We start from the raw sequence: 24,461 nt of genomic DNA, 5'->3' as shown, positions 1-24,461 counted from the left end.
GAAATCCGGGCAGGTTGTTATAGCTACCCAAATCCACAGGGGTCCCCCCTGTCTATTTAAACCCCCTAAATCTTCCTTCCCCTTTTTAAAACTACATTTTATCCCTTGGCTTGTGGGCCAACGTGCCCCCTAATGAGTATTAAAACACTATCTCCTTGCAATTAGCTCATTCCTGACTTCACGCTCCTGATTGACAGAACAAGCCAAAGCATCAGAATTCTCCCTTTGGCAATAAGTGCTGATTGGGTCCTTTTTAAGAGAGCTACTTCAAACTTTTTTTTTTTTTTTTTTTTTTTTTTTAATATTTGCCTTCAGTGTCTTGGCTGAGAGAAGAGTTTTTTACCTCTCTGAGATTTTTTTTTCCTTGAGAGTAGTAGAGGAAGCAAGAGAGGATTTACCTGGTCGGGTTGAGTTCACTTCATTTGACTTTTTTTTAAATTATTGTTATTATTATTATTAAAATAATCATCCTGCCTCAGAAGAAAGGAAGGTTTTTGGCAACTCTGGTTAAAAAAAAAAAAAAAAAAGAAAGACAACTTTTCATCAATGGCCTCTTTTGGATATTTCCTGTTTCTTTGTGGGTTGAGTCAGGCTCTGTCAAGTTACCCAATCTGGTGGTAAGTTTTATTCTTCTTCATTTTTTTTTTTCCTCTCATTTTCATTAATTTTTTTCCCCTCCTCTGTTTTCTCTGCAACCCCTGCGCTTAAGATGACTTGAAATTCTCCTTTCGTTGCCACTCAGCTAAAGAGGTGGGATTGTTCCAGCGCCAGCAAGTTCTTAGAACCTGCATTTCACCTCTTTTATTTATGCATTCACTTTGTTTATTTTGACTGGGTTATACCTGATCTCTCCTTCTCCTACTGTAAAAGAGAGAGAGCGAGCGAGAGCGATCGGAAAGTTATTTTTTTTTTTTAAGTGCTTTGATCCTCTCCTGTGAAGAACAAAAGGTGCTGCCTGAATTAAAGAGATAATGATACAAGTTGACATGAGCATTTCAAGGTGATTTCGAGCTAGTCAGGTGGAAGGAAGGGGGAGAAAGGATGAAAACTTTTTTTTTTCCCTTCGCTTTAAGGAATATTTAGGGAGAAAGGAAAGAAAAAAAAAAAAAAAAAAAAAAAAAACGAGGAAAAGAGGGGGAAAAATGAAAGAGAAAGGAGATGAGAGGAGGCTGAACAACCTGGGCCGGCTGTGGAAAAGCAGAGCAAGGAGCAGAGACGGAGCTAGGGGTGGTGTGACCGGTGCTGCCCCGCGCAAGATCAGCAGGGACCTGCGCACCCGTTTCCCCCGGGATAACGCGCTCTCTTATCCCGGTTTGTTGTTTCTGGTTTGGGGTTTTTTTCGCGCTTTGCACCCTACGCCTTTAAGAGCTTTTTCTCTCTCTCCCCCACGAAAAGCAAATGGTGCTGGGCAAGGCATGTAACTGCAAGATCTGCTTTAATTACCCCGCGGAGGTAATTGGGCTCAGGGAAGCTCCACCGCGGGCCGGCTCCTGCTCCTCCAGCACCGGCGCGACGGAAGCGCGGGGCTGCGCTGGTGCGGAGCTGCCAGCCCCGCTCTCCGAGGTGGGGAGGACACTGTGAGCGGCACCGGCAGCTGCTCCGCACCCGGTGCTGTGAATAACTCAGAAGCGTCCAAAAGATTTTGCTAATAATAAGAATTAATTGTTTTAAGTGCATTTAATGTGTGTCGTCGTTTCCTCCCCCCCTCCCCCCCCTTTCATTTGGCGAGGGGAGTTAGCGGGGTTCAGGTGCGATCGGAGGCGAGCGGGGGCCGCGGGCGCGGTACCTCCGCGCTGCCCGGCGGTGCAGAGGTGAGGGTGTTGAAGGCAGCCTCTCCAAAGTATTTCAGGTATGTCTGAAAGCAGGGAATTCGTTGGGATGGGAGAAAAGCAATAAAATGCAAATGTGTTCTTGGGAAGACAGGCAGAAAGAGCACCTGGACGGGAGTCATTAAAAAGCAATCTTTTATTCCCAGCCACCATCTAACTTATAATTAGAAACTATGGTTGCATTCCTGATTGGAGAAGGAAACGCATTCCTCTAATACCAACATAAATATTCCCTTGTCACCCACCGAGGAGAGAGGAGGGCAGAGCGGCCCCGGCCCCTCGGCTCCCGGTCCCATTCCCGCTCCCGGAGGTGAGGGAGAGACAGCTCTCGGTAGGGAAAAGTCGGGAAGGAGGCGATGGAGAGAGGGACAGGCGGTCTTTTTCCAAGCCGGGGCATCAGGTGTGTTCAGGGGGGGAGCTCAGCGGTGACTCTCTGGGTTTGGGGCGTTGTTTTTCCCCCCTTTCCAATCCTTCCCGGTGCCAGCCAGCGATTTTAGACGTTTCTTTTGCAGAGACAGCAACCCCCCTTAGGCCATGGAAATGCAAAGGAGGTTTTGACTGGGGTGGGGGAGTCGGAGGAGAGGCCGGGTGTTGTTGCATTAGCTGCCTAAATTCCCCCCACACACCCCTTTCCCTCTTTATTTATCCTCAAGCAAGATATAACCCCTTGGCTACCCCATGGCTGGAGCTGGGGAACAGCTCTGGGAACTAGGGATGGCAGGTAGCACAGGGTCCCTCGGACACATCTGTGCGCATCCAAAAATGCATTCCAAAAGTCTCCTAGTCAAGGAAAGCCTGCTTCCAAGCTCGCTGATTTAGCAGATTGATCGTGCTGCTTCATTTCAGTTTAATTTAATTTTGGTCTTTTCTTTCTGCTTGATTATTTTTTGCTGTTGGTGGTGGTTTTCTTTTCTAAGGAGCTGCAGAGAGGGCCAGAGATTTTTTTAGTGTGGTTGCACAAGCAACAGGCATCCTACCCATCCCTGTTTAAAGCCTCCCCTGTATTAGCTCCTAGGGACTTGACTGCTTACAGCAGAAAATCTGTAATTTACCCACCCCAGTGTGTGCCTCCCCCCCTCCAAATAATAGTTTGTAATTAAAGCGTAAACTCACCACGAAGCACACAGAGCTGTGGATGCTTACACTGCTTTCGGCTTCAAGACAGTCTGAGAAAAAGCAAGGAATGAGAAATTATATTCTCCAGTAGGTTTTGGTTAATTATTCTCCCAAAGGAAAGAAATTAGGGGAAACATCAAGCGTGGATTTGTCAGGGAGAGCAGTGGGCATGAGTTACCATTATTTCTGTCTGCCTCTAAACGGAGTTACTTATGTGGCTGAGCTGTTTAAATTGACATTCTTACCATGGCATGGGGGCACCTGTTTAAAATCAGGCCGTGCAGTGCCAGTGGCCTCCGCATAGACCCGCATGAGTGGTACCTTTGGGAAAAGTTCAGTGATTTAAAAGGGGAAAGATTCCCCAGAGCAGCGATGCTCTCCTGATCTGTCCATGTCCTTTCAGTGATGATTGCGGGGGTACCTTTCTAAAACCAGAAAATTCCTAAATAATGTATGTACAGAGACAGATAAAATAGGCTTTAAAATTAATTATTTAAAAATAACAAAATGAGAGGGCACCATTTCCCATTGGGACTAATGTGGCAAGTTTTTAGGGATGTAGTGGCGTGATTTATTGTGGCACAGTAACCCCATGGGACCTTCTCCAACACTGTTCAACCTAAAGTAGCTACTGGTAGCAGCAACAGGCTCTTTCACACCCAGGGTGGGCAGATTAAGAGCAAAAAGACATTGTTTTTTGTTGTTTTGTTTGGTTTGGGCCTTTTTTCCCCAAATGTTAGTGCTGTTCATTTCTTGGTTTGTCTTTAAAGAAAGAAGAGAGAGTGCAGTCACTACAGGAAGTCTTAGGAAATGCAGAAGCAGAATTCATGGGTGGGGGAGGATTAGATGTAACCTGTCCCCTGTCCCATGGGGGTCTGGAGTCTTCACAGAGTCACAGGAACAGCATAGACAAAGCTAAAACTTGTTTCATCTAATTTGGTCGGCCAGCTGACTGCTCATGCAATAGAAAAGGCATTTTGATTTAGTTTAGATTATTTTTTTCATCAATGGCATATGGCCTGACATGGTCTGAGGACAGTCAGAGTGCAGAAACGATTCAGAAGCAAAATGAGCTTGGTTCAGGAGGGAAAAAAAAAAAATCCAGCAACAAACACAGAGCTTCAGCCCTGGGAATCTTAACCTCCAGTAGCCCAGAAGGCTGGTACTAGGGGAGATGATAATGGAGAGGGTAACTGGGCTGAATTAGAAGTACAGGCAGATGTCTTCACAGTGGAGATGCCAGCTGGCATCTCAAATATCGTTCTTCCTGGGATGTGAAGCAGCATGCTGCATGCTGAGGGATGTGGAAGGTTAAAGCATGTGCCTGGAAAGGGACTGGAAGAGGATTTCTCACAGGAGGAGACAGGCCCTGTCTGGGATCTGATGTGGTGGCACCAATTTAGGTGGCAATGTCTGCCCCTTCCTCTGTTCCCGCTGGTAGTGGTGGAGCTCCTGTCTCCTCTGCTGCTCCCTGTGGCACCTGTACCACATCCTAAGTGGTGTGGGAGGAGATTGGCTCCATAACAAACTGGTCAAGGAGGTGAGCCATAACTGCTAGTACCAGAGTGAATGCAGAGTTAATGGACATGCCAAGCTGGTATTTGTGGATGTGAAGGATGTGTGTTAGGAATATTTTCCTGGCTGTGACCTATGTTTCCTCTTGGCTTCTTATTCCTTGTTCCTCCAGAATGGTTATAGAAGCTCTGCTGGTTTACTCACCCACATAGGATGAAGTTGGCCAAAGCCTGTGATGTTCTGCAGTATCTATTTCATAGCTCATGAGGGCTGGAGAAAGTGATCCAAGAGATCTTTCTGTATCTATTGTTTTGCAGTTCAGGAGATGTAAGTGCAGGGGAGCATGGTGGGAGGGAATGTTGCCAGCAGAAAGACAAGTAACCCAGTATCTTTACTGCAACAATACACAGGTGCAACACCTGAACATGTTCCTGTCAGAGTCTGATGGCATTGCCACAGTAAGAGCTGTGAGGGATGAAGTCCTGGCTTGTGTTCTGGTTCAGGTCTCTCCTAGGATCTGTCCCCCTCGAGGTGGGTGGAACAGCCCCCTATTTATGCCAGGGTGGGTGAAAGCCAGGCTGGATTCTGGATCCCGAGAGAAAGCTGCTTCTCCATTTGTTGCAAATCGTAGAGAAGCAAGTGCGGAGTCTTGGCAGGCTCTGCACCTGAGAAAGCAAATCTTAGGTTTGGCACAGAACAACTGTGTTAAGTGAGAGATGATCATCCCTCGTTAGCCAGAAGGGAAGCAAAGCAGTGGAAGGTCACCCAAGGGACAGCATGAACCATGTGTGTTGGCACCAAAGCTCCTAAAACAATCTCTAGAGCTCGGAAATATGAATTGCATCTACTCACTTCTCCTCCGCTTGATTAGCTGGAGTCAAGGATTTTGACATTTCCGAGGTGATGGCATTCATCTTCATTTCCTCTGTACTACAGCAGGTTGTGGAGCAGTATTAAAGAGTTGTCACGTTCCTCTGCAGAGGTGGCCGCATTTCAGCTTTATGCAGCGCAATCCCTGTGCATGCAGCCCTCTCCCACCCTTGCCCCAAGGCTTGGGAATTGTCTTTATACATGCGTATCTGTGTTACAACAGCATCTTACATGGCCCTGTTTTGCCAGGTAGTGTATAATCCTTGAAGGATGTTTTAGCCTATTCACAGATGCCAACTCACCCACCAGCTTAGATTTTCCTGAGCACAGCATGGGTGATTTGCACCAAAGCAGCAGTGGGGATAGAGGGTCACTGGAACTAGGGGATCTTGCTGTGTAGGTGTGAGTGGTGAGAAATAGCTCTTGCCTCATCCATGCATAAGATATAGTGTGCAAAGGGTAGGGGAAATATTTTGCCATCTCCATTTTTTCATGGTGGAACTGGAGGAACAGACTCTAATGGTATTTATGTTGCTCCTGGCGTAGGCAAGGCATAGAGATGCTGTGCTGGTGAGATTAAATGACTGGACCAAGATCACCACACAAGAAGCCTTTCTCATGGTAGGAACTGAAAATTTTGCAAGGTCTTAGCAAGAAGCCCCCGTTTCAAAACACAGGGAGGGCTGGGATTCTCCCAGAGAGGACAGTGTGTGCTAAAGAAGAGCCTTTATCTACTCAGATTTTAGTCTCATTTTATTAAATTGTCCTGCTACATATTCATGAATTTATCTTTTTTTTCTTTCAATTTTAAGAGGACTTTATTAGATAACCTGAAAACCAGCATATTGATATCCAAAGCATTGGATGAAAGCATTGCATCAAAAAAGCAAGCCTTTCCTAACTAAGATAAGGAAAAGTGAATCATTTTCCTCCCCAGTCCTTTTCAGGTAGCCCCAGAGGCAAAACGTGTCCTTTACAGATATTTGAACACCTTTAAGACTTCTCACATGAAGATTTTTGAGCACTTACTAACATGGCTTAAGCTCTGGTATGTGCTCAGGAAGGGAGAGGATGTTTTTCTATTTCAATTTTGCAGGTAAGCAGAGGCAGAAGAATTTAAAGGCCCTGCCCCAGACATTGCAATGAGCCTGCAGCAGGGCTGGGTGTAGCACTAAGATCTACTGAGAGTAGGTTAGTCTTCTCTTTCTCTCTCTAAAGACTTCTCTGCACTATCCTCATGTCCTTGGGTGCTATTGCAGTGCACAGCACCAGGGCAGGGTAAATATAAGACTGCAGCAGGAGCAGGAGACATTTATGAAATAGGTGGGTCCTGTTCTTCTCTCTGAGCTCATGTGCCAGCATGATGAGATATTTCACTTGTGCATGTAGCATTTCTTTTTCCAAATTCAGCTCTACAGCTGGACCTGCTGTAAGTAGTTTGTACAGGGGGATGGCCATAGCCCTGCTTTCTGTGAGCCAAAAAAGACTTTTGACTGGTCCCTCTGAAGGGTCAAGCTGGAAGAACCTTGACTTTTGCTGTGGGGTCTCTCCTAGGAAAGAAAAGTCGAGGGTTGCTGATTGTACCAGGAGAAACTAGGCTCCATCCCAAACCTATGGGAACCCTTTCCTGCTTGCATCCCACTTCCTCCAACTGGGATGAGCCAGCTCACCTCCAGCCCTGCAGCACTGCTGCTGCTTTTCCAGACAGACTGCCAGTCTCTGCATCTCTTCCCAGATCACCAGTGCTTCGCACTGGTGCAAAGCAGCAGGTGAAGGTGGCTGTTCTGTGCTAGACTCCACAAGGAACAAGTGTTTTTGCTTTGTATGTTTGTGAATGCAAGGAAAGCCCAATGAGACAACTATGGGCAGATGTGCCAGTTTCTCCCTTGCTCAGCATTTGTGCTTGCTCTACTCGAGTGCATGATTCAAATACCCCAGCCACATTTCAGGTGGCTTTATTGGGCATAATGACAGCACTTAGCAAGCACTGCACACAAGGGGAGTCCTCCGGGCTCTGAGTCACAGATGCTCTATGTGGACAGCTGAGCTGCACACAGCAGGGTCAAAGCAGCTGGCTCTGCACTGAGCATGCAGTCTCATCCTCAGGGCATCCTGCGAGCAGCGAAGGACTGGTCCTACTCCCATCAACATCCATGTTGAAATTTCCTTCCCAGAGCAGTACTGGACTCATGATCTTGCTCTGGATCTGAAAAGAAATGCTGCAGGGCCAAAGAGTGCAGCTGGGAAGAGGAGAGGTGGAGCATGCAGGAGGTCTGAAGACTAGACCAGAAAGGCTTTCTAGGCTCAAAATAAGCACTGTCTTCTGGTAATGTGGAGCTTGGTGTTTTCTGTCCAGTCATGTGGTGACAGGTGGTGGTGTGATGGCACTAGTTAAAACCACTGAAACATAGTAGAAAGTACGGGGAAATAGTGGAAGAAGTATTGGTCAGAGCACATATATCTTGTCCAGGTAAGGCTGGGTAGGGCATAGACTCAATTCTGCAGCAAGAACTGTTCCCATCCTGTCTCACTAAACCCATTCTTCCTTTGCTGACACCATCAAGAGCCAAATGAAGGCCCAGGGTCCATAAAAGCCAAGGCAGTCCATTGGGGCTTAGTACTGAAAGGAGAGGAATACTCAGGGAAGTCTTTGAGGGCAGGAGCCCTTTCAGGATGGGCTTTGTTGAATCAGGCCCAGGGCTTGTCTTGCAGAAAAGTCACTCCTGAAACTCTAAACCAACTGCATCCAGCTAGCCCAGGCCATTCATAACGCCTTTCTCCCCTTCCATCCCTTTCAAAGTGGCACAGTTTTCTTTAAATCCTGTTATCATCTTAACACAACATGTAAAAATTCATCAGTTAACTCCAAATTCTGCTGATGCTTGCAAAAAACAAGGCGAGGGAAGAAGAACCAATACATCCCTTGTTCTGAACTCCTAACATAGGGCACTGCTTTAAAAACAGCCTGCAAACCAGGACAGAGCATTATGCATCACAAACGTGTTGTTTGTCTCTTTTCCTTGTTCGTCACCTGCATATTCACAGTCCCCTTCCTACTTGGATGTTGCTGACACCCAGAGAGAGCTTTGCATTTGTAGAGCCTGGGTCATCAAACGTGTTCAAGGTGCCTTTGGTCTTCTCATCACAGTTTCTGAGCCGGTATAATAGTCAGTTACTCTTTAAATTGGTGTAGTGATAATTCTTAGCAGGGATGCTGTTGCTCTTTTCCAATATGGATATTTCTCCACACTCCGTTGGTGTGAAATGCTTTTCTCTTATTGCATCTTTGCTCTAAGGCTTCACCAACAAGGTCATATCATAGCATGTGGGCTGGTGCCTTTTTCACATCACAGGCCTCACAAGGCATCCCGTGTGTCTGGGATGATTGGTTCTCCCCTTCAGTGGAGGCTCAAAGTGTGTTGGAGCAGGTGTGCCTGGTTCTTCAAGCTCAGATCATGGTAGACCTTCACATTTCTGGCATGGCTTTATGTGTATCATGAGTTTGAAAATTGTCCCAGTTGCCAAGCATCAACCCTAGCATTTAGCTTAAGTGTGTCTTGCAGAAAAGACATCTAGACCAAAAACGAAGATGCTCAGGTTCCCACTTGGAGCCTGTGCATACGTTCTACTTCCAGGTGAGATGCTTGATGGGATTCTGATTGTTCTCAGAGGTCTCAGAGTCAGGGATTGTATACAATCCAGTGATGACGCACTCCTCTCAGCAGCAGATGGAGGCCAGTCAAGAAAACCTTACAGAAGCTCAGCGGCACTTGGTGCCTCTCTGAAGGAGAAAGCCTTGGGGTGGAATTCATTTTACCCATTATGTGTCTGCAATTTCAATGTCTCCAAGCAAGCCAAGTGCTCTTGGCTCCTTTCATTGATGGGAAGTGGGCACTTTCTTATGGTGCAATATTGATATCTCAGTCGTTAGACTGAACTTGACTGGTTAAAACCTCTGCAGCTATGAGGAAGTTGAAGCAACCAGCTCCACCACTGTCACCCAGGTTTAAGTCAGATTATGCCCAAGACAGGGGTATAACTCTTTGAGAGTTTGCTCATTTACTTATTTTCTAGGTGTTAAAATATAAACTCTAATTCCCATTGGCTGGCATAATTTCACACAGCTAAACTGAAGTCATTGACTTTTTCTTCATCGTTTTCCTGTGTTTAAATAAGCTCTTTAGTGCACAATGCTCATTGGTGTATTGGAAAGGGTGCAGCCATGGTATGCTATTGAAGGAATGTGCATGCCATCCAGGTTGGTACTAAAAACTTCTAGGCCACCCCTTTCCTCAGCAAATTCACAACATCTTATGTTTTGTCATGTCTCAGCATAGCCTAAGCAGCTTAAGTGTTTTCTAGCTTTCTCTGTAACATATTTAATCCTGACTCTAATCCAGCATACTCAAACACATCCAGTCTCCCATCATCCTCCAAGCACATCCACGAGTCACTGGCACAAGCTTGTAGTATAACTTTATCTTAAAAGAAGTACAAAATGGCTTTCTTGCTTCCCTATCATGACAGTTATCTCAGCAGAGGACATAGCAACTCTTATTAATGCAAGAGTTGTACCTTCTTTCAAACAATTCCTCTCACTTTGTTACCATTCTCTGAAATCAAAAGCTTTTATTTTTTCCTAGTCTGTAGCTCTTAATTTCACTTTCCAGGTTCCTATTTCCTCTGCATGTCTGTTGGAAGATGCAATTTCATGGCAGAAGTTATGCACATTCAGGTTTCCAAGGAATTTGCTGTTATTCAGCAGAACTCACATTGTGGCACAGAGCAGAGAGAAAAGGCAGAGTTCATCTCTGCTATAGCCAAGCCGGAGAAATGAAGCCAAAACAGCCAAGAGTAGAGTAGGAGTTTTTTCTGCTTCCAAAAGGGTGCACATTGTCTAATAGAGATATTTACTAAGGGGTGGGAAGGCAGGAATGGAACTCATTGAGCAGTTGCCATTCAGTTTGTCCCTCTACCCCCAGAAGAACAACAATAGAGCCTGTTGCTAGACAGTTTTGTGTGGAATAACAGAAAGCAACTCTAAATCCTTTGCAGGCTGAGGGACACACTTGAGGGAACCTTTCCAGTTTTTTACAAACCTACAGTAGCTGGGAAGAAATGGGACATTCCAAGCTCTCTCTGGACAGGTAGGACCCCATCCAAATCCCAGTGATGACTGAGGAAATACCAGTGGGTGCCAGATAAGATTTGTAGAATTTACTGTGAGACCCACTGTTCCTTTAGAGGCAGAAAAATCTGGTTAATGCTGGGTTTGGGGAGATCCAAACTTAAATCCTATCCCTTCTGGAGGGAGAATGATACTGCAGCTTCAGCAGTCTGTAGCTGAGTTTCGTTTAGAGTTATTGGTGATAAATAAGATGCAACTCATGTGATATATGTTAGATATCTACTTTCAGATGAGATGAATCACATCCCAGCTGTACCAGTTTTCTCACCCGAGGATCCTGGATGACTAGGTCAGACAAAGAGATCTCCTTTTAGACAGATGAATCCATCTGCCCTTTTTCTTTTCCTTTGAGTACATTCCTAAAAGCTAGGATCATGTAGGCATTTTGTGATCTATCTAGTCATGTAGAATACTGAAAGAGGAGACCTCCACTGGAAGACTCTTTTGAAAATCCTGGTGGGTGTTGCTTTACATCTTTAATGACCAAATTGCCTTTAGACAACCATCATTTCAAGTCCTGGCATTGCATTCCACATATATATAACAGAGCTGAGCAAAAATCCCATCTTTCAGAAGGGTGTTTGACAGGAATTGAATTTCTTCCACATTCTTCCATGGGAAGAACAGTTCAGTTGCATTTGTTGTGAAATAAATTGCCTTACTGATCCAGAACAGGAGAGCTGGGTACAGCATTTGATCTTGCATAACATCAGGCTAGCCCATTCACCAGCTTGCTGATTTTTTTCAAGGCCTGGATGTGCTTTCATTTACAAATAGCATAAATGTACAGAGAAAGAAAGTGGCAGCCTGATCTCCAGGGCCTGAAAGCTGTTTTGCTGCAACATTAGCAGAGGTGTGGTTTGGTCACCATCTGGAAAGATATGATAGTGGAAGTGCTCAGACAAAGCAACGGGAGACTAAGTGGAAAAAGACATAAAAGTGAAGTGCAAGGCTATTTAGAAACATAATTCTTGCTTTATGCCTTAGACTTATTGACTGCATTGCCATAATCTGACCAATTAACTGATTTTACTGAGCTGCCCCTTGTCAATGGATTGCAGTGAGTGATCCATGAATACTCTTAGCTCATTCTGAATGTGAGGAAAAGTGGATTAGCACTGTTGCTTTTATTGAAGTGCTTATTTCTCCTCACATGCCATAGAAAGAACAGAAGGTAAACAGCACAGATTTAGCTACCTAACTGTTAGACACCTTAGGTTACTTGAGATGCATCCCACCATGGGTTTGCAATTATAGGTATAACAGCTTCTAATATCATTAAATCATTCAATCCAGAAATCATCTCATCCATCCTCATATGTCCCAGGCTGGATTAAATAGACCTAAATCAGAATTGTAAAAAAGTGATGGATGAAAGAGGTAGTTAGCACTGAGTCATTACTAACAAGAATATCATCTGCGTAAGGAAGTAACTTACTGGATCACAGCCTTTTTTTAACAGGACTGGTCATAGATATGAATGGATTGATTACAAAACCTAAAAGTCACTTAATGCAGAAGACTAAGGGCATAGTGGGAGCTAGTTGCCTGAAAAAGTACATGGTTCAGACAGATGGAGCAAACGACTGAGTTGAAAGAGAATAGATAAAACACATTAGCAGAAGATTGGGAATCAGACAGGGAAATGCTAATTCAGTGGCCACTGAAATCCTTGGTGCAACTTGCCCACAGGCATATGGGAAGTGTGTGATAGAAACCAGCATTGAGTCCATGAGTCCTGCTGACACAATGTGTAGTCTCAGTGAATGGTGAATGAAGGGTTCAAGCTTAGTCATAATACAGGGCAGTGTGCTGTCAGTACAGATTTCTAACAGCTCCATTAAAATTAATTACATATAAACTGTCATGTTTACCAGAAGACTCTCCAAACTGTAGTACAGAAATTATTTCAAGGGTTAAATAGTCTATCATATATTTGCAGCCACAGATACAGTGGTGGTGTCTGCCACCAACAGTGATGCTGGTGGTAGCTCCTGTTGCCTCTGACAATGGTACTCAGACAAAATAAACTGAGAAATTCTTTCCTGCACACAGCTTCCAGGAACTGGGCAATAAAGGCTTTTATTTGGATTCTTGCATGCAAGAACCTAATTTGTCCATCTCTAGTACAAGCAGGGTAGGGCAACATGGAAGATCTTGGCTATCTAATGAATTGCTGTGATAAACTAGGGGGGAAAGGCAACTCAGGGGCTAAATCACATCATTAGGACATGGGACTTTTAGTCATATTCCTTCTTTGCCTTTCACAAGCCTAAACAAACAGATTGGTGGTCCAGACAGAGAAGAATCAGAAAGCTGGTAAACAAGACTGTTTCCTACAGTCTCTGGCAGAAGCAGGCTGCGCACATCCCATTTCAATATACAGTGTGGGGTCACTGAGCAGAGCCTGAACTACAGGAGCAAGAGCTGTGCTGGAGTTACTTTTGACTCACTGCTGCAAAAAAAATACTCACTAAGGTGAGGATAACATCCAGGGCAGCTGGACGCACATGAGTCAATATGACAGAGACCATGAGTGAAGTGTTTAAGTTTGTTCAGTCTGATGCAGAGATGTACATAGTGCTTACGCACTGCAGCCGTGCTGAGCAGGATTTGTCATCATACTCTGTCTCAGAGCTGGACATCTCATCTGAGGTAGTCATCTAAGCTCCGCTTCTAGTCAATGAAAGAGGGCTGACACTTCCTCACTGTGATTCATCAGACCTATCTTTGATGTCAATCTTTGGATGCAATGACTCTGTAGCAGCCAATCTCTCTGTGCTCGTAATCAAGAGAACAAAGATGACTAGTTGGGTGCCTGACTTCTGGATAAACAAGGTTAGGTCAAATGCTCTAACTCCACCATGCCCAAATCCTTACGTTCATCCTGCCCACAGCTGTGCGACCCCATGGACAAGGAATTTCTATTTCTGCAATAGTCCTTTCTGGTTTTCAATGGTGCTAGCCTACAGTGCTAAGGCTAATTCAAGAAAAGTGCTCTTGCATAAGCATCATTCATCAAAAAAACAGTCAGTTGGACCAATTTTTGTAACTGGAGATGAGCTGCCAAGTGGAGGCAGTGACAGAGACCACCCTCAAGGCCAGTCATGATTCTGAAATCACTGCTGCAAGAGTTCCCATCTCATATTGTCTTCTCCTGAGGTTGAGATTTTTATGGCTCTGCTGACCTTGCTGATAAGATCTGTACAAATTTACTCACACACTTGTGTTGTCTAGTCCTCAAATTCCCAGACTGTTTCTGTTAATGTGAATAAGGAAGAGTTTCGCTTATCTTATATTTCCTTGATCTTAAAGATGTCAGGAAAGATGACTAGGATTTTCTTTGATGCCAGAAGAATATGCCAGCATCAATATAATGGAAGAGTGAAAGAACTGATGTGAATATCTCTCTACACTGCCTAAATTTCAGGTCTCTACATAAGTTTTGCTATTAAAACTGTTTGAGTGCTAAATTAGGCTTAAACTTAGCCTTAGGCACTGCAAAGTAAGTTAGACTATTATTAATATAAGGAAAGGATAGATGAAGATACCTCAGGTGTAATTTGTGTGATTTTCGGGCAGCGTTGGCCCTCTTCTATGGGAAATTCAGGTCCTTCCTAGGAATGTTTAAAATGCAGACCTGTAATTGTCAGTAGAGATCTTGTGCAAAAAGACCAGTGTCCTTCAGGGCATGTGTTTCATGCTACCTGGCTGACAGGCTAGCGGCAGGGCAGGGTTGGACTCATGGAAGGGCTCTCAGACACATTGCTCCTCTACTCCATCTCTTACAACTGGTTTCTGCACAAACCAAGGTTTAAAGTAATCCTGCTGCCTGTCAGTTTGTCCCCATGATGACATTTGAACCTATTGGCCTAATGAATTTCATTTGGCAAAGGTTTTCAAAGATATTGGATATCCACAACTCTCACAAAAACTGGCAGTTAAGTAGCAGGGAAATATGACCCTCCGAGAGGGAGAGGCCACAATGTGTGTGCATCTGTGTGCAGACCATGTGTGCATGTAAGTAAGCATGCAGGTGTGCCTGTATACGTGTGTGTGTGTGTGTGTGTGTTCACTGTTCATCATAATGGACATCATAAATCGAGACAGAAGGAAAGAGAAGTCAGTGCTCACAAGTTTCAGTGCCCACAGCATAATTCCTTGCTCTATCTTTTCTATTTCTTCTTCTTTTTTTTTAATCCATTCATCTGTTTCTTCCCCCTTCTTTCTCTTTCTGGCTATGTCATTTGTGGGAGGAAGGAGAAGATGAAGGGAGTGAGCCATGCCATGAATCTCTTGATAGACATATTGCATCATACGACTGAAGAAGAGATGAAGCAAATAAACCTTCTCATTAGGTTCAAGAACGATGAAGGCTTCTTCGCAGCCCCAATTTGTCTCCATACCAGGACATATACCATTGTGTTCCTCCTTCGGTATGCACCTGACAGCACAGCTGTGCATTGCAGGCATTTTGGTAGAAAGTCACAAGGTAGAGTGAATAAGAGTGACAAAGGCTTTGTGAGAACAGTCAGCTTGTGTTTTGGGAGCAGGGAAGCATAAAACCTGCAGAAATTCCCTGGTGGATTGGTGTTGGCAGCTCCCAGTGGCAACACCTAGAAAAGCCCAGTTAAAAACCACTGTGACGATTCTCTGGAGAGAAGGAATACACATTATGAAGGATGATAGCTATATGCATATATAATGTGTATGCCTAGGTACATGTATGTATATGTATATGCATAGCTAGGTACATGCACATATCCCTCTCCTTAGCTTTAGCTTCTACTCCAAAGACAAGTCAAACTCGAGGGAAATCTTCCCTTGACTTTAACAGACTTTGGAGCAATCTCTTTGTCTCTTGTCTTATACTCTGAGCTCCTTTAGGGCTTGATTCTGCAAGTTGCTTCATACTTTGATTCTGGGCCAGGAAAGTGCTCCTTAGCCTTGTGTTTATCCTTAAATATCTGGGCAGTTCTGTTCATTTTCTATGCACAGGCATCAAGCTGGGTCACACAGGTTGAGATCAAGCCTGAGAGCAGTGAGTCTTTCTTGTGTTGGGCTGATACACAGCACATTATTATACATGCCATCAGGGACATACAGGAATAATGTATGTAAATTACAGGCATATCTCAGTGCCATCTCCAATCCCATTGCAAGAGAGAGAAGGAACCCAGTTAAGGCTTGTATATATCTGACAACATGGAGCAAAACTTGGCTAGGAGCTAGATGGGGTTTTGGGGCATGCAAAGACAGAATTGCAGAACTTTTGTGTGTATCCTAATGGGCTTCAGCACTTACAAAATCCATCCATATACTACCTATCCTGATCTGCACCCAGGTTGTGCGTACGATGGCTGTTGAGAGTTTCTGCTCTGAGCTCCAGAGGATTCTGGCTAATCTCCAGTGTTGGCCAAGACTCAATCAATATGAATAATTGATTATTTCTGTGGAACAGAATAATGTTGGCTATGTTGTGCTACTGAGATTTGAGAAACTTGGGTTCAAAACCCTGCTTCAAATCAAGCAGAGGAAACTTATGAAGCTCATTTTCCCATACCATGGGTAAGTGCCCTAACCAGTAGGTTGCTGACTGAGTACAAAGGGGACATTGCGTCCTCTAACTTCACTTTGGGAATGGCACCTTAGGGGATGGGCACATGAGCAAATTACCACAAGGTAAGTTAGGGTGTGAACTAATAAGATGCCAGTTTTTCTGTGGTAACTGCCCGTGTGAATGCTCTTACCTGCAATAAATACAAGATGGTTCATATACACCAGGGGGTAAGAACGTTCACATGGGTGCTAAATGTCTCACACCCTGGTCTGACTCCTAGTAACTTGGGTCTGTGCCTCTAGCCTTAGTACCTTTGAGTATGCATCTTGAAAAAAACATTAAGCTCTTCCTTTTTACAAGAAACCTAAACCTGCCATTTTTATATTTACAATTATAATTATTTTAGTGCATTTCTGGTTTGCCTGAAATTATTTGCTGAGCATGACTCCACTGAACTCTTTTGGCAGAGCACAGTTGCACTTGAGATTCATGTGGCCAACCTTAGCCAACATGCACAGATAGTCTACTGATGCCTCACAAGCTTTGACTGCCTTGTAGTCAGAGACCTTTTGGGCATTGACATAATGTTAATATTCCTATTTCTCACAGCCAGCCTCTGAGTCCTGAAGAGGTTTAAACATGTGGAGCTATGAAAGTTAGTCACATAAAACACTATTTAGCCACTGAAGAAGAAGAGGTGGTGTGGTTGGGAGATGAGCACTGCTTGCAGGTTGCTTTGAGGTCACTGGGTGCTTACCGCTTTTTCAATGCACTTCCCTTAGGCCTCGGAAATGGCCACAAAGGAAGGCAGCAGCTCTGGAGAGAAGACCTTGATTTCATTTCTTGGCACACTGATCTGGGAGCCTTCCAGGGTTGCAGAGATAGACAACTTTGCCTAAAAGCAGGCTGAGCATAACTGCATGAGCCCAAGTGACTGGACAAGGGAAAATGTCTTTAAAATGTTCCAGGAACTGGACTCAATGTTCCAGTCAAAAAAAAAAAAAAAAAAAAAAAACCAACAAAAAATCCCCAAACCAAATCAAACAAAAAACCAACCACTTGCTTAAGAGGTGGGACCTTGTCTCATGATGATCCCAAAGGCTGGCTGACTCAGGTTATCTTGAGGCATCTTGTTTCAAGTTAGATTGAGAAGATTCAATTCATCCTTAAGGAAGCATTCTACCAACCTGGGACAACTCTGTTCTGAACACAAGGCTTTCTCAGAAAGTTTAAGAACACACTCTGTTCCTAAGCCTACAAGGATTTGTATTTGTACTCTTGGGTGACAGCACACTCCCCTAACAGATCTCTGTATGGAATTCATTCACTTAATTTTAGCCATGTAATGTTTAACTATCTGAGCCAAGCATCTTACCTCCCCATAGAAAGACAGGCATCTTCTGAAGGCGATTCATCCTTCCTGAGATAGGTATCTTTTTAGTGGATGTGATGAATCACTGTCTGGAGTTGCCTATCTTTCTCCATCCACTCTAGAAACAGCCTAAACACCTACCTTTTAGACAGCTAAAGTTGGGAGGTATGACTGAGTGCCTAAACACCCAACAAATGTCATTGATGTGATGCCAGTTGGTGTCTGGAAGGCTTTTATCTCTATTTTAAGAGTGGCTGATGAGAAGCCTTCAGTGTTTGTCAAGTCCTTGACCTTCCTTGGTGATTTTGCCTGGAGGTACGAGGTAAAAGACCCAAATCCTTGCTGGTGCAAACAGCTCAACTCTTCCAATTGAGGCACATAAACAAACTGAAGTAGATACTGCTTTGCAGACTTCAGGAGAAAGAAAAAGCTTGCCATTAAAATGCATTTTAAAATGAAAACTGAATGGGAAGGAAGGTCAACTCCAAATACAAAAAAGCCCTCAGAAAGAAATTAAAATTACCACCCTTCTCATGGAAAGTAAGCCTTACGTTCTGTCCTCAGGTTGAAGCACAACCTGCCAGTTTTTAGCTTTGGGGTGAACAACAGGATGTTAATCAGGCCAAAAACTTAACAGGGTTCAAGAGGATTTTTCGATAGAGTTTTTTAGGCAATATTTACAGAGATATTATGGATATTCAGAATTGTCATAGTTAATGACATCAAGTATTGTGGGGCTTTTATTTCTGGGCTTAAGGTGATATCTGGATATTGAAGACCAGAATAAGATTCATGCATGGAAACAATGTTCCACAAATGTCCTGTGAAGGTACTTATATTTTCTTTTGAAGCAGCTGGTCCTGGCCACTCTAGGAAGGGGTTACTGGCCTCAGGTCTGTTAATTCACATTTTCTTGTAGAACCGGAGCATTGTTACAAGCCTGATGTGCAAAGTGTTAATCCATTTATGGCTGCAATGGGGACACTATGGTCTTTATAGAGAAAATAGAAGCAATTTTTCATCAGAGGGCAGCTGACGGTTTGTGACTGGCCAATGGCTCAGTATGACTTTGACAATGTTTGGGAGAAATATTAGGCTGAGTTGCCAACACTGCATGCTAACCATGCTGAAAGGTGATTTAAAAACTTCTTCCTCTGAACTTGCTGTGTAATTTTTCCGTGCAAGTATATGGTTCATGAGAAGGATAGGATTCATCTTAGCAAGCTTCTGCCATCTGGAAATTTAACATCTAGTTTATAGATTACATGTAGACTACTTTTGTAGGGTCTAACTCCACCAGAAGGCAAATCATCCCACCTAGACACCTATCTTAGGACAGAGCAACTCGATCTTCTGAGGCCCTAAGCTCTCTGTTAGGAGGACAAAGGGGGACGAAGTGATATCATTAACCAGATTCCTAACTTTTAGGTTGCTACAGAGAGGTGAGATGAACTCTGTTCCAGGTAACCAGCTTTGGCGTGAGCACTGGTTGCTGCCGTGAGCACATGTGAGATTTCAGTCCTGATGAACCAAGAGGCTTTGCAAATCTGGTGAAGTCCTTCAGCCTTGAGAACCTGTTTAAAGCTGAAATGGTGTGAACTGGCACAGGACTATAGCCTAGAGGATGGGGACTGCAGCTGACAAATATCACACCAACAGGATTATAGTGCAGAGGTGAAATATGAGGTCACTGTGGCTGAGGAAGTTACGGAAGCTGCTTGCACAGTGTTATGGCTTGAGAAGTTTACTAGTACCTACACGTCTTTTTAAAGCCTAATTGTGCTAACACTATAGCAACTCTGACTCCAGGGAAGTTTTTAACCAAGCTATGAATCTCTGGAAGCTTCCTTCTTGCTTTGTTTCAGACCTCTACAGTGAGAAAATCTGTCTCCAGACTGAGTTCATAAGCACAAACCTCACAGTTTCATTAGGCTTTTGTGGATGTGTGCTCAGATGAGAGAACTTGAAAATGGGGAGATTTCCTCAGAGCAACCTGAGCAAATGAGAGATGTCATTGCAAAAAACGTGGCTTTGCAGAGTACAAGTTTGGTCTCCACCGACCTTCAAAATTCCACGGCAATTTTTTTAATGATGGTTATTCCATTCTTACTGTTATAGCAAAAGTGATAATAATTGAATTTCTAGTAAATCCAAGTTTCAGCTTTGCAGAAATTTAAACAAATTTGACTGTATTTTTCTCTAATTAAAATATTTATTTAGTTTCCTGTAACTCCACAATGTCTGAACTTTTCTGCTCTTTGCATCATGTTTCACCTAAGTTTTAAGAAACTCTTTAATTTGATGCAATATTTGGAAAGTCAGAGGGAATGGTGGGAGTAGCAACCTCACCTCTTTGGCATAACTCTGGTCCATGTCTCCTGGGCTTTCTTATAAATACTGAGCGCTTGGTCCCGGAGGTGACTGGAGACATCAGCAGTAATTGATTGATAAGTTTTAATTGCAAAATACTCTGCATGTGTTGGATTCAGTAAAGCCAGAATTAGTCCTATTGTACATTTTTTGTATGCAGACATCTATGTGTATATGTCTCAGTTTGTGAACTGAGTCCTGTCCTGAGGAACTTCAGCATTAGGTGATTGATAATTTGATCCATTTAAAAGTGGGTCTGGGATGTAAGGCTCTATGGGCTCATTTCTTAAGATGACAATGAGGATTTCACCACATTTTTTCCATTTCATTCAGACAACTTGTATTGGACTGAAATGCATTTTTGGGAACAGCTTTCAGTTGTAATCTTGAAAGGGAGGGAGAGCACATCCTTTCTGTTGATGGACTTGGTCAGTTGGGGATTCATTAACTTCACTGTACTTCAGGTCTACCCCTCAGCTGAATTTGGCTAGTCAGTGAACCATCGCTGGTTCCCATTTCAATGCTAGAAAAAAGCACTCATATAATCCATGTATCTGGCTGGGATTTTGTCCCCTGCTGCATACGTAATTTCAAGAGAGCCTTGTGGACCACTGCTGTTAGATACTTCATTTGTGCAAAATGGAAGTTTTTGGAGGAATACGGGCTGATGCCCATCTTGTAATAGCATCTGTCAGCAGAGAGGGATATCAGTGTGACTGCTGCCTCTCTTTAATACAACTTTTAGTCAATTTTGTACTGCCTGAGGCTTTAGAAGGAATTAGGATCCAGGTCTAAGGGTTTGCCTGTGTGTGTAAGTTATAGCAAATTAAACTCATGATCAAGTTTCTGCGGTGCAACAAGTTACCACACATCAGCTGACCCTTGGTAACTGTCTATGTGCTCAATGCTAGCCTGCAGCAAGTCAGGTAATTAGACTTTGCTTACCCACAATAAAAAAGGGTTAATTTAAATCACATTCACTAGCATTTGCTGTAGGCTAGGAACCCACATATGTAGAATTGCTGTGGGTCATCTAGGAAGTAGTAATTGAACTCCACTTGGTTGACCATGAGATTGAGCCTTAAGTGGAGATCTCAATTTATCATGTCTCTGTAGTGATTCCTTCAGGATGTACTCTAGGACATCCATGCTCAGATATCTGCAAAAGAGACATCTTCTTCTGTCTCCTTTACAGTTGATAAAGAGGAGAAATGGATGAGGGGCCTCCACATGCCTCTTCAGAGGAGCTTGGGTCTCCCAAAATTCTTGTATCTGCCAATCCCACAAGCACATCTCAGAAACTATGCCTAAATGTAACTTACCTCCTTTCAAAGACGATTTTCTTTTTGAGATACTCCACTGCAGATTATTCAGATGCATGCACTGTTGACTACTTGTATTTCAGAGCTTGTGAGGAATAAAAAGCACTTAATATACTTGCAATCCAGGTTGCTATGAGATGATGTCCCATGTAGGTAAATCATTAGTGATTTATATGCATGTTCTATAGGTATACATGATGACTCAGAGAACAAGAGATTCTCTGCAGCACGCAATTCCCGCCTCCATGTAAGCTAAAATAACTGAATTGGTCAAGTTCCAAGCCTGAGCCCACAGAATATCAATGGAGAGTCTGAGAGTTGTAGAAATGACCCAAACAAGCAATTTTTTTAATTATTTATTTTAAAATCAGCATCTTTCAAGAGCCAGTTTCCTTTCTCTAACACAGATGGCCCTTTCTGTAGTCTCACTTTAGTGATTCTTTATCCTGAGCAAAGAAAAGAAAGGCTTCAGTCCTATGCTGCACATAGTGAATTTTCAGACTGAATAGTAATAGACCTACTGAGAGTTTGATACACTTGGCTAAACATAGGTCTTTAAAGCAATTTGAGATTTCCCTGGAGTCCATGTGCTGCTCCAGGAGGGTACAGGTCTCCCATGGGTCCCATGTCATATTTGCAAACCTTGCATAAGTATCTTGTATAGGATCTTTCATGTGGAAATATTTAGGTAATTAAATTGATTCCTGCACTTCAGATTCAGATATTTTAATTTGTTTTTCTACAACATAGGCATCAATGCCTAACTAGTTATCTGAGTCCTGCTACAGTCCATGGATATTTAAGTTTTATTATAGTTATGTATCTTCTATATAGTTACGTCATCTGAGGTATAAGCATGCTTTAGAAAGACCGAATGGAGCCAGGTCGATTCTGTAAAGCACCTCAAATACTATTCAGCAGACCTATGCTTAAGCAATTGAATTCTACCCTGAGAATTCAACACATAAGCTAAGGCAAAAAAAGAATCAAGATAATTTCAAGCAGAAACGTACTATTTCTCCTCAAATCAGCTGTTAGCAGGCTTGCTTCTGAATGTGTTTCCTGACTTAAAGTGGTATTATGTAAAATAACATTATCTAAATTAGCCACAGCAATGAACATTTATCTTGGTATTGGAAATGACGGTTGAGAGGTCTATGGCCTAGCCAAGAAGCTCTTGTCTGTAACAGGACATATTGGGAGTCATCAATCATGAAGTCAGTGAGATGAAGTATGAAAGAATTAACCATCCTCATGTGTTTTGGTTCAGTTAATTTGGACCAGGTTTAGCGTATGTTCAGGGATGTGGAAGCTCACTTTGCCAGTGGATGGGTGGAGGTGAAGGAAGACCACAGTTTCCAGAACTAGTAGTCTAGCACCAGTTGCCAATTTTAAATTGACTTTAAATACTTGTCACTTTTAACAGTAATACAGTATTACTGATTTAGATCTGTGTCTGATTACTGATGAAGAAGAAAATTAAGATGTCAGTCTTACCTAGAAAAGTAAGTTGTGGTGTTGCATAGGATAATCTTAAATTTACTGGCACAGCAGCTGAGCTAAATCTAAAGACAGGTGGGTTATCAAAGAGTTTAACTTCCTTTGTGATAAAACAATGCACCATCTTCAGATGACTCATTGCAATGTAGTTTCTGTGGCTTGACATGTTACCAGACATCAACAACACTGCAACACCTGTATATGACCTCAACTTAATCTAACGTCAAAGCAAAAGGAAGAGACTTAAGCCTGTATGTCTCCCAGTTGGTGTAAGCTTAGAGCACTCGTGTGGACAGTTGCAGCAGCTCTGCAGCAGGCAGGAACTTGTCAATTACTCTATCTCATTCATTGTGTGCCAATACCTTGCTTCTCATCACCTTGGTGAGTAAACAGAGGGAGGTAAAGCCCCTACCTCTACATTTATGAAAAGTGTTGTCATGTCAACAAGCACAACTTCACACAGACACGTGAGCTATGCACAGGCATGCATCCTTCAGTTTAAATGCAAGGTGATGGGAAAGAAGAACCCACATGATCCAGTGCACTGAGCCCTTCAATTGAGTTGATATGATGATACAGCTCCAGAATGAGTGCACCTGGACTACTGTATTCCATCCCATGCTCATGCTAGGAAGTTATTGACAGTCTGGAGGGTATTCAAAGAGCTAGAGGGCTGAAAGGACTGATGCTTATGAGCAAAGATTAGCAAGTACTAATCTGGGCCAAGTAATGATATGATAATAGCTCTCAAACTTTTGTCAGGTGTATATAGTAAAGGAAAGCAAGGAAGAGTCATTCCACAGGATACCAGTGGGCATGACTAGGATAACAAAAAAAGGGGGATACATTAGATACCAGGGAAAGTACCTTGTCTGATACTCTAGAATGTCAGAGTGTAGAGGAGTGTTTTACAATAATGAAAATATCATCATTTAAGTTATTTGGCATGATCCAAGGCAAACCATAGGAAATTTGTGATGGAAGTTTCTATTCTACGGCTGGACGGAATCAAGGTAAATCAGGAATCATAGAATCATAGAATAGTCAGGATTGGAAAGGACCTTAAGATCATCTAGTTCCAACCCCCTTGTAAGGGCAGGGACACCTCACGCTAAACCATGCCACCCAAGGCCTCATCCAACCTGGCTTTGAACACCACCAAGGATGGAGCATTCACAACCTCCCTGGGCAACCCATTCCAGTGCCTCACCACCCTCACAGTAAAGAATTTCTTCCTTATATCCAATCCAAACTTCCCTTGTTTAAGTTTTAACCCATTACCCCTTGTCCTGTCACTACAGTCCCTGATGAAGAGTCCCTCCCCAGCATCCTTGTAGGCCCCCTTCAGATACTGGAAGGCTGCTATGAGGTCTCCACGCAGCCTTCTCTTCTCCAGGCTGAACAGCCCCAACTTTCTCAGCCTATCTTCATACGGGAGGTGCTCCAGTCCCCTGATGATCCTCGTGGCCCTCCTCTGGACTTGTTCCAACAGTTCCATGTCCTTTTTATGTTGAGGACACCAGAACTGCACACAATACTCCAAGTGAGGTCTCACGAGAGCAGAGTAGAGGGGCAGGATCACCTCCTTCGACCTGCTGGTCACGCTCTTCTTGATGCAGCCCAGGATATGGTCGGCTTTTCAGGCTGTGAGCGCACACTGAAGCCAGCTCATGTTCATTTTCTCATCAACCAACACCCCCAAGTCCTTCTCTGCAGGGCTGCTCTGAATCTCTTCTCTGCCCAACCTGCAGCTGTGCTTGGGATTGCTCCAACCCAGGTGCAGGACCTTGCACTTGGCATGGTTAAACTTCATAAGGTT

General features: G+C 43.5%; 1 protein-coding gene across 1 annotated transcript in view; it reads left to right on the top strand.

Moving 5' to 3' along the window:
- Positions 1-546: 546 nt before the first annotated feature.
- WNT3A (Wnt family member 3A) overlaps positions 547-24,461 on the top strand; it is a gene marked incomplete at both ends in the record, with an annotated part of 88,356 nt that continues 64,441 nt past the window's right edge. Inside the window, one exon of the mRNA XM_080611633.1 lies at positions 547-617. Within this exon, the coding sequence (XP_080467759.1) occupies positions 547-617 (71 nt within the window). The remainder of the gene's footprint in view (positions 618-24,461) is intronic.

The sequence above is a fragment of the Psittacula echo genome (assembly GCF_963264785.1).
Source record: "Psittacula echo genome assembly, chromosome: 2".
Classification (NCBI taxonomy): domain Eukaryota; kingdom Metazoa; phylum Chordata; class Aves; order Psittaciformes; family Psittacidae; genus Psittacula; species Psittacula echo.
Note: the sequence above shows the minus strand (reverse complement) of the source record. Positions and strands in the feature narration are given on the sequence as shown.